This window comes from Sus scrofa, chromosome 15 (genome assembly GCF_054392235.1).
Source record: "Sus scrofa isolate SSC_HxYL_T2T_F1_AM1 chromosome 15, Sscrofa_HxYL_maternal_Yorkshire_Landrace_v2.0, whole genome shotgun sequence".
NCBI lineage: Eukaryota > Metazoa > Chordata > Mammalia > Artiodactyla > Suidae > Sus > Sus scrofa.
The window spans coordinates 46154469-46166708 of NC_139397.1; the positions used below are offsets into that span (position 1 = coordinate 46154469).

The 12240-nt window shown below is 48.1% G+C and overlaps 1 protein-coding gene across 2 annotated transcripts in view; it reads left to right on the forward strand.

Annotated features, from left to right (window-relative positions):
* The window catches only part of CYFIP1 (cytoplasmic FMR1 interacting protein 1), a 99676-nt gene that overhangs the window by 61280 nt on the left and 26156 nt on the right, over positions 1–12240 (forward strand). The window contains exons 16-22 of one of the 2 annotated variants that reach the window (XM_084999707.1): positions 207–360; positions 1599–1755; positions 3309–3405; positions 5304–5380; positions 5489–5597; positions 6926–7045; positions 9153–9352. In XM_084999707.1, the coding sequence (XP_084855833.1) occupies positions 207–360; positions 1599–1755; positions 3309–3405; positions 5304–5380; positions 5489–5597; positions 6926–7045; positions 9153–9352 (914 nt within the window). The remainder of the gene's footprint in view (positions 1–206; positions 361–1598; positions 1756–3308; positions 3406–5303; positions 5381–5488; positions 5598–6925; positions 7046–9152; positions 9353–12240) is intronic. The other variant, XM_084999708.1, reaches the window with a different exon arrangement.

Genomic DNA, 12240 nt, shown 5'->3' on the forward strand with positions numbered 1-12240 from the left:
GTTGACATTTATGGCACAAGGTGAACTGCTCTGCTCCACGTTCTTTGTCCCCAGCAGCAGCGACTTGGCCGTGCGGACGGGCGCCGCCCAGTGAGGACCGGCGTGGTGTCCAGCAGAGCAGCCCCCCTCGTAGTTGATAAGCGCTTGTCGTAACTAATGTGCCATGTGTATTTTCTCCCCCGCAAATGTCTCCTTGGATAATGCAGCTTTACATGGTGAGAACCATGCTAGAGTCCCTCATTGCAGACAAAAGTGGTTCCAAGAAAACCCTGAGGAGTAGCCTTGAGGGGCCCACCATATTGGACATTGAAAAATTTCATCGCGAGTCATTCTTCTACACCCACTTGATAAATTTCAGTGGTAAGAGCTACTGCTGACCAGCGTCCAGCCCAGCATGTTCTAACACCACTAACACCGTCTAGAATGCTTCTGCCTGTCTGACCGCTCCTGCTGTGGTCCCTTCACACACCCGGCCGGTGACACATGTTGTAACCCTCGTGGCCTTTCCTCGCCTGTCGCTTCTAATGCATCACCGGCTTGGAGCTCCCTCCATGTGGCTGGCCCTTAGGTGAATGAGGCCTGTGGGGCCTGGGACTGGCCCAGTAACCTGGACGCAAGTCTTTGTAACCTTCTCTGGGTCAGCAACACAGGCCAACTATAACTGTCACCTAGTTCCAGACCCAGGCAGTGATAGATATCAGAAACTGCCCCCCTGCCTGTGATGTGGGGAAGGTGGCAGGTGACCTGACATGAGCAGCCTGTCCTGGGATGACTGGGCTTGTCATCACGGACCTGTCTACATTTATTACCGTGCTGTAGCTATTCAGGACAGGAGGCCTCTATTTTGGCTGCCTTGTGCTGCCGTTTTAGAGTAATAGTGAAGTTTTGTTTTTCACTTCATAAAAGGATTGAAATGTTCTTTTTCAGTCTGTCTATTTTGCATCAGACAGCTCTGCACCATGTATGCATGTAGTGCTACATTCTGCATCCAAAGTAAATAAAGTAATCCCATTTTTATTTTTCCTTTTATAAAATGGGCGTTTTTTGGAGTTCCCGTTGTGGTGCAGCGGAAACAAATTTGACTAGGAACCGTGAGGTTGCAGGTTCGATCCCTGGCCTCACTCAGTGGGTTAAGGATCCAGCATTGCCTTGAGCTGTGGTGTAGGTTGCAGTTGCAGCTCCATTGCTGTGGATGTGGCGCAGGCTGGCAGTTACAGCTCTGATTTGACCCCTGGCTTGGGAAGCTCCATGTGCTTCAAGTGCGGCCCTAAAAAGCAAAAAAAAAAAAAAAAAAAAGACATTTTTTTTTTTCTCCCAGTCCCACCAGAAGGCCCATGGTGTGATGAGGTCCTGATGGTGGGCGGTGGTGTCCATGCTGGGCCTGTGAGGCTGGACACTGACTCTGTGAGCGAGAATGAGTACATCCAGGTGGCTTTGTCTGTGGCCACACTGTGTGCAAGGCCCGTGCGACCCCCTCCTCTCTCACATCTACTCCCTGGGGCTCAGGGCTGAGAGCCTGACGCGCACCCCCTTGCATCACCCCCCAAGGAGTCTTAGGCTTGCAGATGAGTAACGTGGTATCATTCGAATTTCTCAAGAGACGCTCCAGCAGTGCTGTGACCTTTCACAGTTGTGGTTCCGAGAGTTCTTCCTGGAGCTGACCATGGGTAGAAGGATCCAGTTCCCCATTGAGATGTCCATGCCCTGGATCCTGACAGACCATATCCTGGAGACCAAGGAGGCATCGATGATGGAGTGAGCATCTGGAGGCCTGTCCCAGCCTCTGTCCCTGGTGATCGAAGCCCTTGGTGGTTTGGAAACTGGGAGGTGGGGGAAGGGCTGACTCTTCTCAGTACTTCCTTTGAAGTCATAATTCTTGGGGTGAGACATTGGAGATCAATACAAGGAACAGGTGAATTGGCTTCAGACTAAAATGGGGAACTAATGCAGTGGAACTAATTAAGTCTGCTGTGTCCAGGTGCTGGTGAGGCCCTGGGAACTCAGCAAGGGGAGAGGTGGCCTAGCCTCTCTTGTTTCGTGGCCTCTGACCCAGATGGATTTGGGGGAGGAAATGTTCACTGAACATCTTTGTTTAGAGTTTGGGGCTCAGTGTCAAAGCATAGCCAGGGGAGCAAGGTTAGAGACTTTGAAAACATGAAACTTGGAGTTCCCATTGTGACTCAGCAGAAATGAACCCAGCTAGTATCCATGAGGACATGGGTTTGATCCCTGGCCTCTCTCAGTGGGTTAAGGATCTGGTGTTGCCATGAGCTGCGGTGTAGGTTGCAGACGTGGTTTGGATCCTGTATTGCCATGGCCGTGGTGTAGACTGGCAGCCACAGCTCCAGTTCAACTCCTAGCCTGGGAACTTCCATATGCTGCAGGTATGGCCCTAAAAAAAAAGACAAAAAATTCCGTGAAGATATGACGCTTACAGAGGGAAGGTAATAACAAAAGGGGTGTTGTATGCTGACCAGATTTGCAGCCCCACCCAGGCAGGTCCACCTCCACCTTCCTTGCTATGCAGGTTAGGAGGTGGGCCACGTTCCTTTTTTGTCGACTGTGATGTCTGTTGCACAGCGTTAGAGGCCTTCACTAGCTAGTGTCTTGCCTCTGGGGCCTCGCTGGGCCTGCTGCTCTCAAGTCCTCAGAGGGACCTTACTTCTGGAGACCACTGGCCACCACCTTTTTTCCAGGGATCGAGGGGCTTTTGGCCACACTGAACATGTTCATGGGGCCTGGGGCCTTCATGTTTTGTTTTTTTTTTAAGTCAGATAGTTCTTAAAAATAAGAAAATGGAGTTCTTGTTGTGGCTCAGTGGTAATGAAGCTGACTAGAATCCATGAGGACACGGATTTGATCCCTGGCCTCGCTCAGTTGGTTAAGGATCCTGTGTTGCCATGAGCTGTGGTGTAGGTCACACACTCAACTTGGATCCCACGTTGTGGTGGCTGTGGTGTTGACCACCAGCTATAGTTCCAGTTCCACCCCTAGCCTGGGAACTTACATATGCCCCAGGTTTGGCCCTAAAGAGACCTAAAAAAAGGTGTTGCACATTGGGGTGAAAATCTTTGAAACATGATAAGTGAAAAGATATAGTTTCAGGAGGCCCTCGTGGACCCTGGATGCCCTGGGTGAGGCTGAGCCAAGCGTGTCCTACTGAGGGTCTGACCAGCCTGGTGGGGCTCTGCCATCAGGGCCCTCGAAGGAATGCAGTTTGGTGCTTGAAGTAAGAGATTGTTTTTCCTTGGGAGAGAGGAAAAGAGGGCCTGGGTGTGGCTGGGCTAACTGCTACCCCCTCTCTGCAGGTACGTCCTCTACTCACTGGACCTGTACAATGATAGTGCCCACTACGCCCTCACCAGGTTCAACAAGCAGTTTCTCTACGATGAAATCGAGGCAGAGGTGAGGGCCCGAGCACCTCTAATACGCTTCTTTAATTTCCTTTTTTTCTGGGTATTGGAGGAAGCAAATTTTCTTTGTAACATAGGGACGTTTAAACAGTGGAATGAACGTTGAGATGAAGATTTTGGGGTGAACCCTTTTATCCGCCCTTTTCTCGTGCATCCACACATGATGGCTAGAGTCTTAAAACATCAGCTGTTGGGTGATGTCTTTTTCATGTGACTGTGTGTCATAAGCTCTGCATATTGCTGCCTGTCTTCTGTCATGAACATAGTCTAGAGCAGGGGTGTGGTATAGAATAGATGCATTCAACCACCCTATTTTATTTCTCGTTTTAGCTTTTTATTTTTGCTTATTATAAATAATGCTTTAATGAATTTCTTTGCATGGAACTTTTTAGTTGTGTTAGATTCTTCTCTCTCTCTCTCTTCTTTTTTTTAAGGGCTGCACCCATGGCATATGGAAGTTCCGAGGATGGAGGTCAAATTGGAGCTATAGCTGCTGGCCTATGCCACAGCCACAGCAACGCCGGATCTCCAACCCACTGAGCAAGGGCAGGGATCGAACTGGCATCCTTATAGATAATAGTCAGATTCATTTCTGCTGTGCCACAGTGGAAACTCCCTGTGTTAGATTATTCTTGAGGATAAATTTCTACAAGTGGAATTAAGTCTATGTACACACAGCTAAGGAGATACATCTTATTTTCTAGCTTAGGCTATAAGAGAATTTAACCTCAACAGATTGCACTGTCCAGCCATGTCTCACAGAGATCACAGGAAGTGCTTCTATAGGGGGATGGCATGGGCTTCCAGGTGAGACAGGATGAACCACAGGCAGAACCCATGGGTCCTGGGGCAGCTCTGCACTGACACAGGGTGTTCTTATCCTAGTTGGGGTAGGATAGGAGCTAGCCCCATCTCCAAGGGAGGATACAGTTTTGAGGGTGAAGTTACAGGGCTGTCTACCCTGACCAACCTTGGAGCCAGCAGAGGCCACAGAGAGTGGCTCCTGGGACATACGCCTGGAGGCAGGAGCTGCCCCCAGGGTGGGGACCCAAACGTAGTACACATAGTGAATAGAGACTTTTTCATATTCCTGTCTTTAAGAGCATGGAACATTTCTCTCCATCAGTAGGGAAGGTTCTGACGTAATTTTCAGTGGGGGTGTGGTGGTCACTCCAGGTCACACTGAAATAGATTTAATCTGCTTTCATTGGACAGTAGTTTGTTTCTCTTTTCCCCTTAAGAGCCTTTTTTGGTTGCCTTAACAAAGGGTTGGGATTTTTTTTATTTTTTAGATTTTTAAATTTTACATCCCCAGAACTTATTTGTTTTATAACTGGAAGTTTGTACCTTTTGCCCACCTTCACCCATTTCTTCACATCTGGCAACTATCAGTCTGTCCTTTGTATTTATGAGATATTCTTTCTTTTTTTCAGATTCCACATATCGGTGAAATCATGCAGTATTTGTCTTTCTTTGTCTGACTTACTCCACTTAGCATAGTAGCCTCAGAGCCCCTCTATATTGTCAAAAATGGCAGGGTTTCTTCTCTTTTATGGCTGAGAATATTCTATTTTATAGAATATTCTAAAATCTAAAATATAGGTGTGTGTGTATGTGTGTATACACGCATACCACATCTTTATCCATTCATCCATCAGTGGACACTTAGGTTGTTTCCATGTCTTGACTATTGTGAATAGTGCTGCAGTGGACATACTGGGATACAGATAGCATTTTGACTTTGTTTTCATTTCCTTCTGATAAATACCTAGAAGTGGAATTGCTAGATCAAGGTTTTTTTTTTTTTTTTTTTTTTTTTTTTTTTAAAGTTGTGTTATTTGCTCTTGATTTAGGGAAGCAAAATTTAATGCATGCTTTCTTTTTTTTCAGGTGAATCTATGCTTTGACCAATTTGTTTATAAGCTGGCAGACCAGATATTTGCGTATTATAAGGTTATGGCGGGAAGGTGAGCATGTGGTTTATAACTTGGGTACAGAATCTTGGGCTGCTTGATCTGACATTTCCATTATAATTCACAGCACATGAGAAATGCCCTCTCTTCTTTCCTTGCTAGTTTGCTTCTTGATAAACGGTTACGATCAGAGTGCAAGAATCAGGGAGCAACAATCCACCTCCCTCCATCTAACCGCTATGAAACGCTGCTCAAGCAGAGGCACGTGCAGGTGAGCCAGGTCTCCCCTGGGTGTGGTGAGGCCTGGAGCCAACCAGGTAAAGAGTGCGGTTTTCTTGGAGCACCCCGGGTTATTAATAGACGTCAGTGTGTTACATGGCTGTGAGAACATCCTTGTAAAGAGAGCAGTTTCAGAGTTCCTGTTGTGACGCAGCAGAAACAAATTTGTCTAGTAACCATGAGGTGGCAGATTTGATCCCTGGCCTCACTCACTGGGTTAGGGATCCAGTATTGCTGTGGCTGTGGTGTAGGCTGACAGCTGTAGCTCCAATTTGACCCCAAGCCTGGGAACCTCCATATGCTTCGGGTGTGGCCCTAAAAAGCAAAAAAAAAAGAGCAGTTTCTCTTGGATATCCTGACACTTGAAGGAGGCCTGGCCTAAACGCAGCTCCTCTCCAGGAGCCCAAAAGCCAGGCTTAAGAGAAGATGCAGATGCTGGTCAGATCAGCGTGAGGGGAGGAGCTTTTTTGTTTACAGGCACAAAGAGTACAAATAGAGTGCTTGCTTTTTTGTTTCTTCAAAAATAATATATATACATCACCACAAGTTAGGAAAATACAGAAAACTATAGGAAAATTTCCATGTAATTCTGTCCATCTACAGATAACCACTATTCACATTTTTGAACATTTTCACCAACGTCTTGTCTGTATTTTTATGTTATTGAAGTGATGCTGAGGTGCACACATGCTGTTAGGACTCTGCAATAGAGATGGAATGGTTTTCTTTTTCTCATCCTTGTGACACTGTGGGGGTGAGGCATGCAGAGGCCACTCTCTGTTCTGAGGTGGCCCCAAACCTGTTATTGGGGCTGCGCTATCTGCCAGACCCAGGTTCTTCCAGGACTCTGGAGAGACTTGGAGTTTCTATCCATGAAGTAAGTGTAAATTCACTTGCAGAGGATACTACGCAAGTTCTTTACAGTTTTGACTTGCAGAGTTTCAGCTCTAGCAAAGTAGGGGATATGATCATAGTTTCCTATGATTTTTTTTTTTCTGTCTTTATTTTTTTTTTTTTTAGGGCTGCAGCTGTGGCACATGGAAGTTCCCAGGCCAGGAGTCAAATCAGAGCTGCAGCTGCCGGCCTACACCACAGCCACAGCAATACTGGATCCCTAACCCAGTGAGTGAGGCCAGGGATCAAATCTGTATCCTCATGGATACTAATTGGGTTTGTTACTGCCGAGCCAGGACAGGAACGCCCATCATTTGATTTTTGTATCTTTTGGAATCAGTTTCTGAGGATGGATATGTACTTGCTTATTTGGGTTTGTTGTTGTTGTTGTTGTTATTGTTAACACTTTCCACCCTCTGTGCCCAGCTCCTGGGCAGGTCCATAGACCTCAATCGTCTGATTACCCAGCGCGTCTCAGCCGCCATGTACAAGTCCCTGGAACTGGCAATTGGGCGATTCGAGAGTGAAGATCTGACGTCAATAGTCGTAAGTGCTCTCTCCTTTCTCAAGCTCAAGCTTGGTTTTAGGGAGGCTGGTTGCCAGGATTGGAGCTACTTCCCCTTTTGTCCTTATTGACACATGGACCTGATGGTAGGTTCAGTTTTTGCCTAGAGATCCAAAGATACGCACTCATGGAGCGGGGTCTGTCCCGGGCATCTTCTTTGAGCACCTGCTCTTAGTATTCACAATTCTGAATTCACTTCAGAAACAAAGGATTACACTGAACTATGACAAAAGATCTGGCAAAAGAACGAAAGGAGGAAAAAATTAAAAAGAAGTGAAGACAGACAAAAGAGATTTGCGAGAAAATCATGTAGAAGATGAACAGTGAGGATCAAACATACATATCATGAAAACCCCTGAGGGCGAAAACCAAAGCCACAAATTGGAACAGATATCAATTTCTGTTTATCCTGGTGAAGTAGTATTTCAAGAAAAACCAATGAAGTAAAAAATGCAGTATAAATATATTCATCATGTGCCTGGGAAAACTGACCCAAAGTGGCCACACCAAGGAACACGTGTGTAAGTGTTGGACTTTCAAGGGAAAGGAAAAGTCCTCTCGGGGTGTCTGAGCAGAGTGATCAGGGAAAGAAAATCCTATTGTCCTCAGACCTTTGCTGGCAGGAAAGAAAGTGAGAATTACCGAAATTCTGTTGTGCCAAATCTATCTTCCAAGAATAACAGATGCAGGCACTTGGTGACAGACTTGTGAGAACTCCAGGAAGATGTTTGTTCTTAGAGAAGCTGCTGGATGGGATGGGGGGTGTGTGTCCTGGGCCCACTTCTGGGCAGGGCATCTTCATGGGGCTGAGAGTGCTCCTTGGCCCTTTCTCAGAATCCAGGCTGTCTCAGGATGCAGAGCTCACAGTGGCCCTTCCTGCAGCCTGGCTTGATCCAAGCCATGGTGTCTTCATTGTCCTTGGTTTTACATGATTTGGATTAAAATCATTGGTTGAGGCTTTGACTTAGACTGGTCCTGCCCTTAAAGAAATTTGCTTGTTGAAATAGAAATTTATGTGTTGTCATAATAGCGAAGGAAAATGAGGAGTTCCCTCTCGGCTTGGTAGTTAAGGATCTGACTTTGTCACTGGTGCGGCTTGGTTTGATCCTTGGCCCAGGAACTTCCACATGCTGCAGGCACAGTAAACAAACAAATACACACATTTTTTGGGGGGGGGCTTTTTCTAGGGCTACTCTCGCGGCATATGGAGGGTCCCAGGCTAGGGGTCTAATCAGAGCTGTAGCCATCAGCATACGCCACAGCCACAGCAATGATGGATCATAGCCACTTCTTCGACCTACACCACAGCTCACGGCAACTGCCAGATCCCCAACCTGCTGAGCGAGGCCAGGGATCGAACCCGCAACCTCATGGCTCCTAGTCAGATTTGTTAACCACTGAGCCACGACGGGAACTCCACACACATTTTTTAAGATAGAAAAGGAAGAAGAAATAGGGGGCATTAATTTCAGTAGTCTATTTTATTTAACCCAACATGTCCAAAATTTAACAGTTCCATATAGAATCGTTATAAAAACCTTATTGACGTGGGCCTCTTACATTCTTTGCTTTCATATTCGGTTTCTGAGATCTGTGTATCTCATATGTACATCGCATCTCAGTTCATTGTGTATGACTGGTGGCTGCTGCAGGGGATAGTGCAGACCTGGAGCGGGGTTTGTGAAGACTGTGAAAGCCCAGAGGGCCATCTCTGAACATGCTTGCCGGCCCTGCTGCACAGCTGTGCTTTTGAATGACTTTAGTTAGGAAAGCCCGACTTGAGCACCCACAGCCAGTGGTAGAGAATGGCCCGATGGCCCTTTGGGGACAACCATGGAAAGGAGGGGCATTTCAAGAGCATTGAAAGGATGTATTGAATTTAGGCGTGAGAAGCAAGCTCCCGTGGCCTGCTAGACACCCCCCCTTTTGTGCATTCTTGGCCTGACTCACTCACCTCAGTGTAGCCCCTCACCATTCACATCTTGTTTTGTCCCTACCCCTCTACCATGGTGCTGCCCACAGAGGGGATGGAGGCCGCCATGCCAGGCCAGATTCTGTCCTCACACCCCTGTCCCTTTGGTCCTGCAGGAGCTGGACGGCCTCTTGGAAATCAACCGCATGACCCACAAGCTGCTGAGCAGGTACCTGACTCTGGACAGCTTCGATGCCATGTTCCGGGAGGCCAACCACAACGTGTCGGCACCCTATGGGAGGATCACTCTCCACGTCTTCTGGGAGCTCAACTACGACTTCCTGCCCAACTACTGCTACAATGGCTCCACCAATCGGTGAGCATCCTGCCTCACGGATGTCCCTGCCAGTGGGCGTCTAAACAGGATGGTTTCCATGTCCAGGATACTGAGGCCCCTCCTGTCTCCTCCATGTGCAAGTGCAGCCCTGGGCCAGCCCTTGGACGTATGGTCATGGCTTTCCTGTGCAGACCGTGTGGTGGGGCAAGGGTTCCTGTCCAGGGTACTCCCTGGGGCTCGGGGCTAAGTCTGTGGTGCATATGGACAGCCACCGGGTCTACAGTTTTACACCTTCAGGTCTGTTGATGCTGGAATGTGCTGATGATGCTTAATTGTCATGGTTCCATTCTGGGATGTTGGGGCTGCTGGTTAGCTACCATTTTACTTTGTTGAACAACACAAGTGGCCCACTGGGCGGGTGGCATGGCTGATGGCTACAGTGTCCCGTGGCCCAGCCTCTGGTCCTGGGATGGCCTTGTGTCAGCTCCCACTCTGGCAGCCATCTGCCTGAAGGTTGTCCTGTCTGCACTGACCTCCTGCTCTGTGTCAGCATGAGCCAGGGACACATGAGTGTGTGTGTACATGAGAGCGGAAACGTGGGTGTGTGAGGGTGAGTATGAATGAGAGTGGGTGTGAGAGAGTATGTATGTGAGCGTTATGCCCACTCTTGAAAATTAAGTGTCTTTTGCTTTTATTTCACATCACTGGTGCATCTGAACCCTGCTATGTGTTAGCTTAATCACTACTGACTTTTAGGCTTAGATTTGTGTGGCTTGATCCAGGGGTGCTGAGCTTTGACTTCGAGGGCAGAAGGGAAGCCCTCTTGATCATACCTGCTGTGGCCATCATCTCTTTGGGACCCCAGGGTTGGTTCTCTTGCTGGGAGGCAGGCCTGTCCCCGCGCATGGTGCAGTCAGGGCCGTGGCCTCTGCTCTGGCCCCAGGCTGCTGTGTCTGTGAGAGCCGCAGAGGGAGAAGCCCTACTTGGCTTCCTTGGGTTTGGGGCCCCTGTGCCTGGCTGGGCACGATCCCCTGGAACCAAAGGATTCATCCCTGTAAACTCCCTTCTAAAGGCCCCCTTTCTTGAAACAGGTGATTTTTGAATTCACACGAAAAAATTTTATTGCACAGGTAATGCATCGATTATGTAGAAAAGCTAGAAGTCATGTGTATGTGTGTTTTGGGGGAAAACGATTAAATCCCTCAAGATTTTTCTTATAAAAAGGTCTGTCTTTAGAGTTTTTACCATATAGTCAAATATACATGTGTATTTTTTATTTGCAGAAATGGATGTTATTAGGCATACTGTTATATATACACATTCTTTTTTGCTGGGGATCGAACCCACATCCCAAGATGCTGCCTATCCTGATCCCGTTGTGCCACAGCGAGAGCTCCAAATACACATTCTTTTCCCACCTGATATATTGTAAGGTGGGGCATTCTGTTTTTTTTTTTTTTCCTCCTTTTTTTGCTTTTGAGGACTGCACTCTGGAGGTTCTCAGGCTAGGGGTCCAATCGGAGCTACAGCTGCCGGCCTATGCCACAGCCACAGCAATGCTAGATCCGAGCCACATCTGTGACCTACGTCACAGCTCATGGTGACACCCAGTCCTTAACCCACTGAGCGAGGCCAGGGATCAAACCTGCAACCTCATGGTTCCTAGTTTCATTCATTTCTGCTGTGCCACAACAGGAACTCCCTGGCATTCTGTTTTAATGAGGGTACTTGTGCTTCTGAAAGTCTGTTTAAGTCGTGGCCAGTGTTTACAAGATTTTCTTTGTTTTGCTTAATCCGTTTGGAATCTTTGGAATTAATTTCTGTTACATCTCATAAATCATTTTTGCCTAGTGCTTAGAACTGGCATCTCCAAAGGTGAAATGCAACAGAACCCCACTATTGGCAAGTGGAGAAAACTTACAGTAAGGGGGTAGAATCAGGCAACACAGGGAGCTGTGATTCTTTTGTATTATTTTAGGTTGCATTTTTGATTAGCATCTTGTCACCCAGAGGTCTTGCAAAAGGAACAGTTGAAGCCGTTCTCTGGGCCTCCTCTGTGCTGGCCACACTGGATGCATATGGCACCTGCCCACATGCTCATCTTGGGGACAGCCCAGTGGGTTGGGAGCTCAGAAACAACAGAAGCTGGGTGGAAGGACTGCACAGGGAGGCCAGATGAGACATACCTGATGATGAAAATTCAGCATGTGCTGTAACCCTTCTGTTGAATCTCTGAAAAACACTCCAGAAACTCGGGTGATGAGTGTGGAGTTAGGGAAAGAGATCTAAGGCCCTGCCCACTGGGCTGCGCCCTCCTGGGTGCCCTCACCCTGTTGGGGCTAATGGTAGGAAACAGCCCACCATAGGGGCCTGGCAGGGGTCTCATCAGAGATTCGGGTCAGGAAGTTGGTGCCCCATGACCCAGCTGCCTTAGGAGGAGTGGACACCTCCAGACTGTATGGCTTGTAGGGCCTGGTAGAGCCAGCTGTCTCTGATGTAAAAGCTGACAGAGGTATCTCTACCCTTGGTGCCCTAACGTGGATGCCAGCCAGCAGAAGGCTGTCTTTGTTTGATCTCGTGTGTTCCCTGATGTCCGGGAGGTGCTGGGAGCCTGCCTGCCTGCCTGTGGAGCCCGCATGCAGCCCCAGGAGGCTGCTCTACCCCAGGCTTCTGGAGCCAGTGCTGCCCACAGCAGGCTTGGCAATTGCTTGGGAACCCGGGTTCACATGTGCTGGCAGGAGCCAATGTGAGGTAGCTTGGCATCCTCGGGCCCAGAAACCTGAGGTGCAGTTCAGAGGGAACCCTGGCTGCATGGATGCCATCTTCACCAGAGCAGCCGTGAAGGCTCCACCTTCTGTTAGTGTTGGCAAAGCCATTACTTCTGTCTTTTTAACAGCAGGTCTTCCAGTGGAACTCTTAAAAGATTC